The sequence below is a fragment of the Equus caballus genome, chromosome 7, assembly GCF_041296265.1.
Source record: "Equus caballus isolate H_3958 breed thoroughbred chromosome 7, TB-T2T, whole genome shotgun sequence".
Taxonomy (NCBI): Eukaryota; Metazoa; Chordata; class Mammalia; order Perissodactyla; family Equidae; genus Equus; species Equus caballus.
Window position 1 is genome coordinate 54001524 of NC_091690.1, and position 16855 is coordinate 54018378.

At 41.6% G+C, this 16855-nt stretch overlaps 1 protein-coding gene across 1 annotated transcript; it reads right to left on the reverse strand.

Annotated features, from left to right (window-relative positions):
- Positions 1-8720: 8720 nt before the first annotated feature.
- Positions 8721-9710, reverse strand: OR7G60 (olfactory receptor family 7 subfamily G member 60). Its single transcript, XM_001493926.7, has one exon. It carries the CDS (start codon positions 9708-9710, stop codon positions 8721-8723), a length of 990 nt encoding a protein of 329 aa, XP_001493976.6.
- Positions 9711-16855: the final 7145 nt, after the last annotated feature.

Here is a 16855-nt window from a genome sequence, read left to right on the forward strand (position 1 = left end):
AACCTCATGCACATCCTGTTTCTATATAAAGATATAATTATTGTGAGGAGATAAAATATAGCTGAGTTGATATCCCCCGCCCTTGTAAATGACTTTTAGCCCATCTTTCACGCTGCCTAGAGAAACTGGAAAGAGAGAGTGAAAGTGGACTTTTATTTGTTTTTTAAAAAGTTATTTGTTGAAGTAAAACACCCATACTGAAAGCCCACAGATCAATATTTAAAGTGAACACACCTATGCGCAAATCATAAAAATGTCCACAAAGTGCACACATCTATGCAATTACTATCCAGGTTATAAAAAAAATTATCAGTAACCGGAAGCCCCCTTCATGGTCCTCCTGGTCACTATATTCTCTCATCCTCCAAAGGAAATCCTGTCGTGACTTAACTGTAACATCTGACGGGGTTCAGAACACAACTACCTTAAAATATGGTATGTTGGCATATTGGATATTTTAAGCTGAAGGAATTTGAGGAATGGCAGGTTCAGGAAGAAGTCTCTAACCGTCCTCTGAAGCAGGTCATGAGACCCTTAAGTGATAGGTGTCCTCCTTACACCAGTGGAAAGGAGTATTCTTATCTCCAAAGATAGAGTGACGTGGGAAGGAATCCAAATAAACAGGATTGCTAAATTTCCCTCAGTTATCTATCCTTAGCTCACATCCTTTTGTCTTATCGCCTTTTCCATGACTTTCCACTCTTCTTCAAACCTAGCATAAAAATGCTGAGGTTTAACAAGTTTTTGTCTTTGTTTCCTCATAAAGTCTCCAGTGCTGCATAAAACTTAAATAAATTTGTATGCTTTTCTCTTGTTAATCTCTTTTGTTACAGAGCCCCAGTCAAGAACTTAGAAGGATAGAAGGAAAGATTTGTTTTCCTCCTCTACATATCCTAGAAGAGTGCTGCCTGTTTGTTGAATTTTATGTAAGTAGAATCAAACTTCTCTCCTTTGGGATTGGGGCAAGAGTAGAAAATTGACCAATGCAAGAGGGCAGAACCACGTACACGGGGCCAGCTAATGTATGACAGGATGACTGCAGGGGGACAAAGGTAGTCTTTTCTTTTTTTTTCCCCCCAGGAAGATTAGCCCTGAGCTAACATCTGCCAATTCTCCTCTTTTTCCTGAGGAAGACTGGCCCTGAGCTAACATTGTACCCATCTTCCTCTACTTTATGTGTGGGACTCCTACCACAGCATGGCTTGCCACACTGTGCTGTGTCTGCACCCGGGATCCGAAGCGGCAAACCCCAGGCCGCCAAAGCGGAATGTGCACACTTGATCGCTGTGCCACAGGGCTGGCCCCTGGTCTTTTCAATAAAGCTGAGTCCGTTGGATATTCACATGGAAAAACTTAAAATTGATCTCTATCTCATACTACATACAAAAATCATTCCAGAATGATTGCAGATTTAAATGTGAAAGGCAAAATACAAAATCTATAGATAAGAACATGACTTCATGGCTTTCGGTAAGGAGAGATTTCTTAAATTAGAGATAAAAGAGAAGAAAGATTTGATGAACTGGAATCCATTAAAATTAAGAACTGCTCGTCAAAAGACATCATTGATAGTGAAAAGGCAACTCATGAACTGGAAGAAACACATATATATCTAGAAAATAATTCATGTTTAGAATATGTAAAGAACTTTATCACTCAATAAGACAAAGACACACAACTCAATTTAAAAATACCTCCCCCACAAAAACTCTGGACACATCACAAAACGGGATATCCAAATGGCCGAGAAACATACGAAAATGTTCTCTACTTCATTAGGGAAATGCTAATTAAATCCTCATTTAAACCACAATGAGATGCCACTGGGACAGATGGCTTAGTGAAATACTGAAAATACCAAGTGTTAGTGAGGATATGGAGGAAGCAGAACTTACAGATGCTGGTGGGAGAGTAATTTGGTATAGTTACATTGGAAAACTGGCAGAATCTACTACAGCTGCCCATATGCACATCCTATAACTCAGAAATTCCACCCCTCAAAAATATTCACTGAAGCAATATTATTAGTAGCCAAAGTTTGGAAACTATCCAAGCACCCATTCATTAACAGTGGAATGAATAAGTAAATTGTAGCATGTTCACACACTGAGAATGAATGAACTGCCTCTATATGTACATTCTGGATGAATATCACAAACCTAGTGAGTTGATTACAATCTAGACAGGAGTGAGGGCATAGCATACAATTCCATTGATACACAAAGTATAAAACAGGCAAAATAATCAGTACTATTGGATATCGGGATGGTCATTACTCAGCGGGCAAGAAGACTTCCTGGATGATCTAGATGGATGCTGATAATGTGGGTGTGACCAGTTTGTGAAAACTCATCAAATTATATGTATCCTTTTCTTTCTTTTTTTTTGGTTGGACTAAGATTAGCCCTGAGCTAACATCTGCTGCCAATCCTCCTCTTTTTGCTGAGGAAGACTGGCCCTGAGCTAACATCCGTGCCCATCTTCCTCTACTTTATATGTGGGACGCCTACCACAGCATGGCTTGCCAAGCGGTGCCATGTCCGCACCTGGCATCCGAACCGGTGAACCCTGGGCCACCAAAGTGGAACGTGCAAACTTAACCGCTGCACCACCTGGCTGGCCCCTCCTTTTCTGAATATATATTATAGTTCAATGAAAAATTAAAACCCAGCTCCATTCTCACTCCCACCCCCTAGGCTTCAGTTTCCTCCTCTCAGAAAATGGCAACTCTTGCCAATTTAAGTCAAAAAACCTTGGAGACATTCTTGACTGCTTTCTTTCTCTCACACCCCATACCTTAGCAAATATTGATGGTCTACTTTAAAAATATATCCAGAATCAGCCCACTTCTCACCATCTACACTGTTACCTCTCTGGTCCTAGCCTCCTTCATCTCTCCAATAAATTGCCTTCTAGCTTCCTATTGGGTTGGGCCAAGGGGGAGGATTAACAAGAGATCAGAGGAAAGAAGAATGAGATTCAGATATTTAACCCCCAGTCACCCACCCTACAGGTCATGAGGACTGACTGCATCCCTCAAACCAAGGTGTCTACCCCTGTAATGCAGCCTTCTCTTAATAACCATAGAGTACTACTCTACTGTTTTTTTTTGTTTTTGAGGAAGATTAGCTCTGAGCTAACATCAGCCACCAATCCTCCTCTTTTTGCTGAGGAAGACTGGCCCTGAGCTAACATCTGTGCCCATCCTCCTCTACTTTATATGTAGGATGCCTACCACAGCATAGCTTGTCATGCGGTGCCGTGTCCACACATGAGATCCGAACTGGCGAACCCCAGGCCGCTGAAGTGAAACGTGGGAACTTAACCGCTGTACCACTGGGCCGGCCCCTACACTACTCTTTCTGATTTCCCTAAACCCTGGCCATACTTTTGAAAATACTGCCTTGTTAAACTCTACTCAAGTTATTCTAAATTGAATGTGTCATCTGAACCCTTTTTGGACTTGATGGATACAATAAAGGGTACTAGAATTGGTCCCAAGAAAGGGACTCTCAAAATAGGAGTCTGAGATATTTGAGGAGCTCAGAGAGGGAAGTTGGGGTGGATAATGCATGGCAAATAGTAGCATCACAATTACTCAAGTTATCATTGGTGATAGCATGGGAACAAGTGCAAGTATAAGCACTGGGAAATTAAGTGGTGTGGCACCCACATCATTGCTGTGACAATAGTGATTATGAAGTTTGTAGAGTCCTCTGCTTCTTAGGATATCCCTAGAGAGAGACATGGGCAAAGGGGGAAATGAAAAGCTGTAAATACACAATTAAGACCATGTATAGAAAGTTAGAAACCTTCGGGGGAAATAAATGGGAATTTGTAGAGTGTGTGTCTAGCCTTATCAAAGGTAATCAGGGGGGTCATCAGCGAGTCTTATCCAAGTCATATGAGGAAGGGAGGCTCTGAGGCTCATTGCAGTAAGGGGTTTCCAGAATGTGAAAGGGTGGGAAGTGGGGGGATTAACTGTCGGGGTTTTCCAGCAGCACAGGTAAAGTTCAATATTGTCTCTCTCCTTTATATATTAGTATTTGAACCATGCATATAAATGACTAGTTTACTCTAAGATACCTTACTTGTCTTCATTTAAAAAATATATATGTTTTGAGCAGTCATTCTTAATGGGGAATGATTTGGCAATACTTGGAGATAGTTTTGGGAGTAACAACTCAGTTTGGGTGGGGTGCTACTGGGATCTAGTGGTGGAAGCCAGGGCTGCAGCTAAACATCTCAATGCACAGGACAGCCTCCCACAGCAAAGAGTTGTTAGGCTGCAAGTGTGATTAGTGCCGACGGGTGTGGGTGGGGGGTAGGCAGGGGGGATGGAGGTGCTGCAGAGGGTTGGGCGGAAAAATTGCTACCCACGTCTCCTTTGAGAACCAGGACTTTAGATGCTGAGCAACAATGTCTGAAAACCCGAATTCCTTCTGAGATGCAGAAAACAAGCAGGATCTAAGGATTTTTAAGTGTCTCTTGATTTTCCCGTGGAGTTACCTATCATTGTTCATTTGTCTGTTCGTTATCTTTTACTTGAAACACAGCAGCTCAGCCTTTTAGGATTTTTATATAAAGTTTGTCAATAAAATTATAAAAACTCAGAAGGAAAGCCCTCAGACTTTAGCTGAGAACCAGGAAAGAGCAGGGGGCAATCTTTTTCCATATGGATCATATAGTAAATATTTTAGGCTTTGTGGGTCTAAAGAAAAAAACTCACTTTCTCCTCTGTTTCTCCTTTAATCTCTCACTACACTCAATACTTCACTTCTCATACCTCTGGCCACCAAATGTGTATGTGTTTGGAAGGGAATTTCCCTCACACTAAATAATTCTCAGACTCTCTGGACATCAGAGGGATGTCCTACAATTTAACTCAATTCTGACACTATCTACCTGGACATAAGGTCAGATCCCACAGGTTAAGGGTTCAGTCCCACAAGACTGCCCCTCTCCCCACTGCAGATGCCATTGCAAGTCACTTGTGCTTCTGACTTGGCTATAAATAGTAGGTTCCCTTGACCCCTTCCCTTAGGGTCAATTAATTTGCTAGAGTAGTTCACAGAACTCAGGAAAACAGGTTACTTACTGGATTACTGCTTTACTTCAAAGGATATTAAAGAATATGAATGAACAGCCAGGTGAAGAGATACATACGGTGGGGTCAGAGGGTCCTGAACACAGCAGCTTCTGACCCCGTGGAGTATGGGGTGCATCGCCCTCCTGGCACATTGACACGTTCTTGTTCACCAAGCAGGAAGCACTCCAAACCTCATCCTTTTAGGTTTTTATGGAGGCTTCATTACATAGGCATGATTGATTAAATCATTGGTCATTGATAATTAGTTCAACCTCCAGCACTTCTCCAGGGAGGTCGGAGGTTGAGGCTAAAACTTCCAACCCTCTAATCACTGTTTGGTCTTTCTGGAACCATCCCTGAGGCTATCCAGGAACCACTCAGTCAAGAGTTATCTCATTAGCATACCAAAGACACTCTTATTACTCAGGAGATTCCAAGAGTTTTGGCATTCTGTGCCAGGAACTGGGGACAAAGACCAAATATTTTTTATTATACCACAGAGACAACAAAGCAGCCCTGGGTTCATACAAGCATTCTCCCCACCACGCTCTCAGAAAACACAGAGAACACACCTCAGAAGATAGGTACTTCTGCTTGAAAAGACTGTTCCCTCCATGAAGTCGGCTTAGTTGGTACAGAAATTTAGCTTCAAAACTAAGATAGCCTTCATTTAATGATTTGTATTCAGGACTTCTGCTGCTGGTAATTGTAGGTTGGGAAATTTGGACCAAGCCTACAGCTGAAGACAACTAAAAGTCTGCGTGTAGTGTTCATTAAAAAAAATATATCTTTGGGGGGCCAGCCCCATGGTGTAGTGGTTAAGTTTGCACACTGTACTCTGGCAGCCTATGTTTGAGGGTTTGGATCCTGGGCACAGACCTACACCACTCATCAGCCATGCTGTGGCAGTAACCCACATATAAAGTGGAGGAAGATTAGCACAGATGTTAGCTCAGGGCTAATCTTCCTCAGCAGAAAAAAATATATATGTGTGTATATATCTTAAAAGCACCGAAGATCTAAATACTAGTAAGAAATCACTGCACTGGAATCTAACAAGGCTGAACCCATAGAAAGAGAGGGTAGAATAGTGGTTTTTAGGGGTTGGGGAGTGGGGGAAATTGAGATGTTGGTCAGAGAGTACAAACTTCCAGTTAGAATATGAATAAGTTCTGGGGATCTAATGTACAGTATGGTGACTGTAGTTAATAATACTGTATTATTTACTTGAAAGTTGCTAAGAGAGTAGATCTTAAATGTTCTTACCACAAAAAAAGAAATGGTGATTATGTAACGTGATGAAGGTGTTAGCCAACACTCTGGTGATGGTCATTTTGCAATATATAAATGTATCAGATCAACAAATTGTACACCTTAAACTTACACAGTGTTATATGTCAATTAGATATCAATAAACCTGGGGAAAAAAACCTGGGAGAGACAAGAAAAGAAAAGAAATCACTGCATGGAGATATTGATGCAAATAATCCATAATCAATCTGTAAATCAAAACTGGGGAGGGGACAGCCCCATGGCTGAGTGGTTAAGTTCACGTGCTCCACTTTGGTGGCCCAGGGTTTTGCCAGTTCAGCATAGACATGGCAATGCTCATCAAGCCATGCTGAGGTGGTGTCCCACATAGCACAACCAGAAGAACCTACAACTAGAGTATACAACTAGGTACTGGGGGGCTTTGGGAAGAAGAAGAAGAGGAAAAAGAAAAAAGAAGTAGATTGGCTACAGATGTTAGCTCAGGTGCCAATCTTTAAAAAAAAAATCTTGGGAGAGTTTATTACGAGCAAGGTTTGAGGACTATTGCCTGAAGGAAGAGCACCAAAGAAGTAGGGTGTATAGAGTGGTTATATACTGTCTTGGAACAAAGAGCATGTATCACGTATGACAGGAATATCTCTTTTACTACTGTCATGAGATGCTTAGCTGGCATAGCAGGTTGATGGTCAGCAGGTCAGTGGTCACAAGGTAAGCACAGCAGGTCAGTAATTAATCCTTAGTTACCAAGAAGAGATACTTATCCTTAAGAAAATGCCAATATGGGGTGAAGCTACATCCCCGTCTTAAAGGGAATCATTCTTGTCTTTGGGACATAGTAAATGTTTAAAGGAAGTGCACAATACATGTTCAACAGGCCACATCAGGTCCTTTGGGAAATAAACAAGATCAGACCAAATTAGTTTTAAACCAAATGGCTTCCTCCTATACTCCAATATTTCCTATTGCTTTTTGTTTATTTATCAGAGACCAGAAGAGGATAGGGCTCCAGAGACATGAGCCAAATATGAGGGCTGGTTTTATTTTCCGCTGAGGTAGACTAGAAGAGGCAGCTGAGGGACCAATGTGAGCTTCAAGTGTCTGCAGGCTCAGGAGTGAAGAGTGAGAGTCAGGGACTCCCTTCTTTGAGCTAGCACCCCAAAGGAAAGTCTTTTAAGAATAGAGGAGACCTGGAAGCAAACCAATCATGGTATGGATTGCAGCTAGGTTTCCCATCACCTGGGAGGCCCAGAAAGAGCTTTTGTAACTACAGTGCATACTATCAGACAAAGTAGACTTTAATGGAAAATCACACTCAGTGAAAACGAAGACAGTTTCATAAAGATAAAAGATTAAATGCATCAGGAAGGTATAAAAATTCTGAATGTGTGCTCAAAAGCCCATCACTTGAACTACAAGCAGAAACAGAGAAATTCAAAATCACACTGGGTAATTTTAACATATATCACTCCATGATTGATAAAACAAGAAGGTAAAAAAGAAATATCAGTCAAAATAAGATTTGAACATGACTAACAAACTTGACCTATTAGGCACATTTAGAAAATGCGCTCAATTATTGTGAAACACACATTTATCTTTCAGCACAAACAGACCATGTACTAAGTTTGAACACAAGTGTTGCATAAGGCAAGTCTTAATAAATGTCAAAGAATTAAAATTTTGCAGATTGTGTTCTCTGGCCACAATGCAACGATACTAGAAACCAGTAACAAAATCATGAACAAATATCCTCCATATATTTGGACATTAAGAAATGTGGTTGTGTATAACTCATGGATTAAATAAGAAATCTTGATTGACTTTATTCAAACATATTTCTCTGTATAGAATCTAGCAGAAATGAGGACAAAATAAAGAGGAAAATGAAGATGAGTCGAAGGGGAGAGGGCAAAATGAAGATTGGTTTATCAATATATTAATGTGAAAGTCAATGAGTGTTCACTGCAAGTTTACTAACACATGGGTTGCACTCTCAATAATTAATATTTTTCGCCCAGCTTTATTGTGATATACCTGACTTTTCTTAATGCCCAATAATTATTCATTTAATTTTACTAGCGCTTAATAAGACAAATTTCTGCACATACATAATTTATTAAATTTTCTTCTATATCCCAATATGTGAGATGTGTTCCCAATATTGCTGTTAAGTGTGTAATGTTACTCTGCCCATCTTACAGATGCCAAACTAAACTCAGAGAGTTAATTGATAAATGATAGGTAGTAAAACACAGGACAGAAGGATTTAATACAAATTTATTTGACTTAAAAGTGATTAACCACTTTGCTAGGAGAATTGAATGATGGAAGAGTCAGGATTTCTGTCATACTCAGTATTTTATTCCCTTTGAGTCATTCTAGAAGCCCATACCCAAGGCAGATGACAGAACCATGAAAAGGAAAATGTTCCAGAGATGAGTTTCCTCAAGGCCCCCTTAATGTCCCTGTTCCTCAGGCTGTAGATGAAGGGGTTCATCATGGAAGTGACCACAGTGTACATCACTGAGGCCACTGCCCTCCTCCTGGAGGAGAAATTAGCTGCAGAACTAAGGTAGACACCAACACAAGTCCCATAGAACAAGGAAACAACAGACAGATGAGACCCACAGGTGGAAAAGGCTTTATACTTTCCACCAGTTGATGGAATTCTCAGGATGGAGGAGACAATTCGAGTATAAGAGAAAATTATCCCTGAGAGGGGACCAACACCCAACAAGCTAGTCACTAAATACACCAGGATGTTATTGATAAGAGTATCAGAACAGGCGAGTTTGAGGATCTCAGCGAGTTCGCAGAAGAAGTGGGGAATTTTCAAGTCTGTGCAGAAGGACAGATGGAACACCATCAGAGTGTGGAGCAAGGCATTCATAATGCTAATGAACAAAGAGAGAAGATTCAGGAGGCCACAGAGGGGAAGGTTCATGATGACTGTGTAATACAGAGGGTGGCAGATGGCCACATAGCGGTCATAAGCCATCACGGTCAGAAGTAAATTGTCCATACATATAAAAACCATAAAAAAATATACCTGAGTGAGGCAGCCTGTGTAGGTGATGGCTTTGTTCTCTGTCTGTATGTTCACCAGCATCTTGGGGACTATAGTGGAAGTGAAAGAGATGTCGACCAAGGAGAGTTGGGAGAGGAAGAAATACATGGGTGTGTGGAGGTGAGAGGCAGAGCTGACAGCTAGGATGATAAGCACGTTTCCAAGCACAGTGACCAAGTACATGGTCAGGAACAGCCCAAAGAGAAGGGGCTGTAGTTCTGGATCTTCTGAGAGACCAAGAAGGAGGAATTCTGGCACACTTGTCTGGTTTCCTGATTCCATGTTGTTGATGAGTCTGCTGGAAAGTAGAGACGTGAGTGACAATAAAACAGACACACAGATATCACTTGTTTGACAGAAATCTTTCATCTATGCCTTCAGTTCTGTAATATTTAAATAAGTCTTCTATTCCAGTTCCTCTTCTCATTCCTTCCTTCCCCAAGTAATTTTTGGGTGACTTCTATGTAACATACATTTTTCTAATGCTGAAATTAAAAAATGAACACAAATTTTTTTTTAAGAGCTATTATGCCTGCATGCCATTTTTAAATCTAGGATTAAATTCTAATAGTTTCTTCATAAAGCATCAAGCCTGGTTAGATGACTTCATTTTCTCAGAGAAGCTTAACTCTGTAGTTAACTTTATACTATCTGAATCTGCTCGTAATTGTAAGTTTCAGGTATCACTGGAAATTATCTCATATTCTCTACTGCCTCAATGTGAAAAATAACAACATTCAACCATTTCTTTAAATATTCCCTATTTCACAATTACATCGAACCACTCTCTTGGGCCCATCTATTTTGGAGGAATTTCTTCAGCCACTAGAATTGTTTTTGAGCAACTGAGATTTGTCATTCGTCATCAGCCTACAGTGAAGGACATCATAAGAAATGGTTGAATGAATCTCCTTTTTGTGTCTATTGTAGAAATGTCACACCCAAAGGGGAAATTCCTCTCTGGTTCTTAAAACAAGAGTAGCTAAAGCTTTTTTCTGAACAACTGTTTTATTTTCTCTTATGATCACGTTTCTTTCATTTCTTTTGCTGCTGGGAAGCATAGAGCCAGATATGTGGACCATATGTAGAAACTCAGAAAGATCCATTTTATAGCATATTTCCTTTGACTAATTTTTCCTTGGTAGCCACTTTCTAGGATATGTCCAAATGGCAATGGTTTTGTAATTATTCTCCACCCTCCAAGCACTCTTGAGTGCATTTAACCCTGTGCATCCTTGAAGAGCAATCTTCCCAAACTTGCCAGTGAAGGTCCGGCACATCCGCGTGGAACATTTCAATGGCATTCTACCCATTAAACCCCCAAGTCCTCACTCTGGCATTGAAGTTCCTCCATCAGCTGGCGCCTGTAATAATTACATATTGGGTGATGAACCAACACTCCACATCATTGTTGATGCAAGAAATCTTCAAGACTGAATAATTCTAAGAGCTGGTGTGTAAGTGCATTATTGAAGAAACTGTGTCACTTCCTGCTCTAATCAAAACTAAACTATTTATCTCAGGATGTGAGTTTTGGAAGGACACATTCATAACAGAAGTGGAGGAGGATGGAATGCATGGTGTCTTGAGAGAGCAAAGGAGATGAATGAGTATCTTTTCCTCTGTCCTCACACTAGCTGGAGTGAGGGAGAGAACTGTTGAAGCAGCCAGAGATAACATTCAGGCCACTTGACAGGATCAGAACTCGTGATGGCTTATGAGGCAAGGGAAGAAGGGCATTAGTCTATTCATAAGAGAGAGAAAAGACATTGAGCAAAATTCAAAGGACATTTGTGTCCTTCAAATGAATAAGACCCTACGTGCATTAAACAAGAAAAGGTCTCAGTGCTAGAGACATAGTGAATACTCTAGAAATATTGGTTAAAATTACTGCTGTTATTATTTTTATTAATAACGATATAGTGTTGTTGTAGTACTCCACATGGAAAAGAAAATATTGAGCTTGGTTTAGGATGTTCCTTTCCCCTCAATTTTCTGATACACAGGCTGTTTTCTGTTTCAACAGTTACTATTCTAGAAACGTGAATGGAGGGTATACATTTGGAAATTTTTTTTTTTTGAGAAAGATTAGCCCTGAGCTAACTGCTGCCAATCTTCCTCTTTCTGCTGAGGAAGATTGTTCCTGACCTAACATCCATGCCCATCTTCCTCTACTTTATATATGGGACGCCTGCCACAGCATGGCTTTTGCCAGGTGGTGCCATTCCGCACCCAGGATCCGAACCAGCGAACCCCAGGCCACCGAGAAGCGGAACATGCGCAGTTAACCACTGTGCCACCGGGCCGGCCCCCATTTGGAAAATTTAAAGATGCAAGAAAGAGACTTTACAATTTTTCTGTGTTAAATGTTGAAAGGTTTCTCAAAAAATTAAAAATAGAGTCACCAAATGATCCAGCAATTCTACTTCTGGGTGTATACCTAAAAGAATTGAAAGCAGGATCTCAAAGAGATATCTGTACACTCATGTTCATAGCAGCATTAGTCACAATAGCCAAAAGGTGAAAACAATCAAGTGTCCATTGACAGATGAATGGATAAGCAAAAGGTGGACTATACATACAATGAAATATTAAATATTACTCAGCCTTAAAAGGAAGGAAATTCTGACACATGCTACAACATGGATGAACCTTGAGGACATCATGCGAAGAGAAATAAGCTGGTCACAAAAAGAGAAATACTATATGATCTGTTTATATGAAGTCCCTAGAGAAGTCGACTTCATAGAAGAGAAAGCAGAAGAGTGGTCACAGGGGCTGGGAGAGGTGGAATGGAGAGTTAACGTTTAATGGGGTGAGAGTTTCAGTTTTGCAAGATCAAAAGAGTCCTGGAGGGGCCATCCCCCGTGGCCGAGTGGTTAAGTTCGCGCTCTCCGCTGCAGGCAGCCCAGTGTTTCGTCGGTTCGATCCTGGGCGCAGACATGGCACCGCTCATCGAGCCACACTGAGGTGGCATCCCACATGCCACAACTAGAAAGACCCACAACTAAGAATATACAACTATGTACCAGGGGGCTTTGGGGAGAAAAAGGAAAAAAAAAAGAACTTTAAAAAAAAAGGAGTCCTGGAGATGGATAATGGTGATGGTCACACGACACTGGAAATGTAGTCAATGCCACTGAACTATACACTTAAAAATGGTTAAAATGGTAAATCTTGTTATGTATATTTTACTATGATTGAAAAATTAATTAATTACTAAAAAATGTTGAAGACATTTGTTTTACTCATGCTCCTGTCCTTCATGGTGCTTTGAGAAATCAGCCACCCCTCATTTCTCATATTTTACGGATGTTCTTAGGGAACTCACTTCTGTCTCATCTTTTTCCCTCAGCCAGGGAATCCTGAAGATCAGGGACAATTTAATACCATTCATGGAGACTCAGACCTTACCTCTTCTTGTTCTTGGTAGGATTACATCCAAGTCCAGCTCAGAAATTACTCAGGGTGAATGTTGTCTCCTGGAAGAATCCACTGCATGTGCAAGTCTTAGATACTTACCAACTTGTCCCTTCAGTCTACTTTGGGATCCTGGAAGGCTGATCCTTGGACCCTTGCAAAGAGACCAGAATGGATTGACTAGGTGGGTCTCTAAGTGTTTAAGTGTTTATCAATTGTTCTTAGGAATGAAGGGGTAGGAACCATCCACAATAAACCTCCACGGTCAGGAGTTAAAAAGATAATGAGAATTACAGAGCTTTCAACACCCAGCCTCCATGCCCCACAAAACAGGGGACAAAACAGAGACAGAGACTGATGGGTTGGTTAGTCTCGAGGAAGACAGCAATTACTGTAGCACTAGGGCTCTCAAACTTTAGTGTGCGTCAGAAATCACCCAAAAGGTTTGTTAAAACTCAGGTCCCGCCCAAAAGTTTCTGACTGACTAGGTCTGAGGTCAGGCCCCAAAATTTGCACTTCTAATAAGTACCCAGGCAATGCTAATACTGTACTGGTGAGGGGAGCACACTTTGAGAACCACTGCTATAGAAATTTCTATAGCATGGTACAGAATCAGCCACAGCTGGATTCAAACCCTGTGGATAGCCAAGGAGGGAAATCTTTGAACTGCTTGAGCTTTTGCTTCTCCTCTGTGTAATGGGAATGAAAACAGAGTACCAACATCCCAGGAAAATACTTGAAAAGGGAAAAAAAATAGTACAATGCAGAGTTTGCATTCATTGTCCATATTGTTACTTTACTAGGACTTGAGAAGAGGTATTGACATGATTCCTTCCTTAGAGAGGTGCATGTTGATGGGGGTAGGAAAGAATGGCAGGAAGATAAAGGAGGAGGAGGAGGGAGAAGAGAAAGGGAACATTCATGGGACAATGCCTGTGAGTTGTGAGGAAGGAGGACCATTTTGAAAATTCTGCTGGGACCCTTCATCACATCAAGGAGAGAGTTGACTGGGGAGCCTGACCTCCTTCCCTTGAATCTCAGTGTCTCCATTAAAGGATGAGATCTAAAACCAGCACTGTAAGGATTCAGCAGCACAGGTCCCTTCCTACCGTTCCTGGTGCATCAGAATAGCCTGGAATCCTTAGAAAATTTTAGAACGTATTGAGTCCTTTGAGTAGGGACTAGGTCCCTGCAATTTTAGGGTGAAAGAAAGGGGTCAGCAGAGCCAGGAGCAATTGCAAATCTAGTGCCAGGAGACTTGGAAATATGCCAAACAGTTAATGAAAACTCGGGGGTGTCTTTAGACAGCCATTTGTAATCTTGACCATGCATCAGAGTCACCTGAGACCACCTGTGTTTCTTTGCTGGATGCCACTCCAGAGTCTCTGATTCGGCGTGTCTAGATGAGCCCTGAGAAAGTGCATTTCTTTCTTTCTTTTTGTTTTTTTGAGGAAGATTAGCCCTCAGCTAACATCTGCTGCCATTCCTCCTCTTTTTTTTTTGGTGAGGAAGACTGGCCCCGAGCTAACATCCGTACCCATCTTCCTCTACTTTATATGTGGGACGCCTACTATAGCATGGCTTACCAAGCAGTGCCATGTCCACACCGGGGATCTGAACTGTGAACCTCAGGCCACCGAAGTGGAACGTGCACACTTAACCACTGTGCCACCAGGGCAGCCTCAGAAAGTGCATTTCAAATAACTTCCCAAGTAATGCTACTGCTGGCAGGGTTGGCTGCCTAATTTTTGGGTCCCAGTGCAAAATGAAAATGTGGGACCCCTTGTTCAAAAATTTTAAGACAGTGACAGCAGAGCATGAAACCAAGAGTGGCAACCTCTGCCACCGTCCAGGTTGCACACCTATGAACCCAGGCCTGGCTGCTGGTCTGGGGACAACATTTTGAGAACCATTGGTTTAGACGTCCTACTTAATTAATCTAGGACTACCACCAGGTGGGCTTAATAATAATAATATTAATAAATTGCCCCTTTTCCTCCTGAACTCACAAGAGATTATATCTCCAGATGGCTCCACAAAAGATCACAGGAACTGAGTTTCTCCCTAGGATGTGGATTTTGAAGACAAACTGACCCTTGTGAATTTCAAGGAGACAGTCCAGTGCGGAGTTTCTGGACAAGACCCATTCTCTAAAAAGGAACAAAGTGTCTTCTTTCTGGTCTGGCAGGGGTGAGATGTTGATAGGGGACAGGCTGACATATTTACATTTTTTTCTGGCCCTGGGGGCCTTATCTCCAAAGCTCTTCATTAGTCAAATTGTTCTCTTCATTCCAATCTGCAGCAGAAGGTAGTAAAGTACTGGTTTGCTAATTATCTGAGTGAGGATAAGCATATGCCTTTTCCTCTCTCCTGCCTCTGTTCTGTCCCAGAGTTGAAGCTCTCAGTCCAGGATCAAGATCCAACAGCAGTGACAGTCACCCTTCACCAAGCACCACTCATTTTTCTAGGAGGCGGTTTCTCAAATATCAGTCATTCCTGATTGTCTTCATGATTGTTACCAATACTCATGGACTTGAAAACAACTCTTAATCAGCTCGCATATTTAACTCAGCCCTCAGCCCAATCCTGAGCAAAGTTGTTTCTTGCTGGTGATATATTTCCTCATACATATAAAAATATGTAGTCTTTAAAATGCTCTCTGCATCCCATTTTGGGAACACTAATGATAGTCTCTCTACAGCTTCTAGATTTTTGCTTCAAGAACACCTGCTGTGGTAACCTCCTCTGATGCTCACCCCAGGGTAGGGTTCTTGGTTTGGAGGTCTCCTTCATTTATTGATGGTACTCACCTACAACTGCACTGAGATCCAGGACTTTGGCAATTATTTGATGAAAGCCCACTTTGCCCTGTAAACTACAAGTCTAAGAGAACAAGGATTTGTCAGTTTTTGCTCACTATGGCTTAACATACTGCTAAACCCAAACAGGAGCTGACTAAATATTCCTGGTATGAGCCAAGAAATTGTTTCAACCTATGAGTTAGGTGCCATTATTATACCCATAATAGAGATGAAGGAACCAAGGATTAGAAGCAATGGTTTGGTGGGAAGCTAGTAAAAGGTCTGATTTGTAGCATTGGCTGATTTCTGTGGTGTAGATTCTCTTACTACAGTCAATTTCAAGCTACCACTGGACAGTAGCTGAAGGCAGAGCTGGGAAGAAGTTGCATGATAGGCTCTGCAGAGTGGATTTCAGCTCACCGCCTAGAGGGATTCTCTATTCTTCAAACTCCCCAAGCTCATTCATGCCTTAAGGGCTTTGTACAGCATTTCTGACATTTTTCTCCTGAAGCTTCTTCTCCCACGTCTTCCCATACTTGGCTCTTGTAATTCAGGTTGTAAAATTTTTTTAAAAAAGCCACTTTGAAAGTTAGTAAGGAAAGACTTTATTAAGGGGGACTACTGCAACAGGAAGTTGTGCAAAGTGTTAGCCAGAAACGTCTCAGGGAAGTTGAGGAACAAAGCTTCAATATGCAGCAGCTGGTGGCTGCAGAGAGAGGAAGGGGCATGCTAAAAACTCCTGTGTGGGTGTGGGTGGGGGATGGTGGCAGTGGTCGGAAGTAGGAGATGGTGGGGGGGGTTGGGTAGAGGGGGCAGAGGGTAGAGGATGGTGGGGGTGGGGTGTGTCTTGAAACTCAACAAACTGCATTAAACATTGCAATAATAGGAAAGGTGAGGCAGGACATGTTCCTTTGTTGATAGGCACATGAGGGAGTGGCGGGGATCTGGGCCTGATGTGGAGCAAACAAGTTACAGTGCTAGAAGTTTGCATAAAATTCAGGGGCTAGCTGTCCTAGTCAATCCAGCCTAAGTTATGTCAAGCACAAAGTTTGATCAGCCTTGTCCGGGTCTCAGCTGGAACATTAACTCCTCAAAGAGTGCCTGTGTTCAACTACCATCCATCATTCATTATCCCATTTCCATTTACTTTTCTTCTGGCATTTGCTGTTTGCTTGAGCTTTCTTCCTTATTTGACTTTTCTGTACA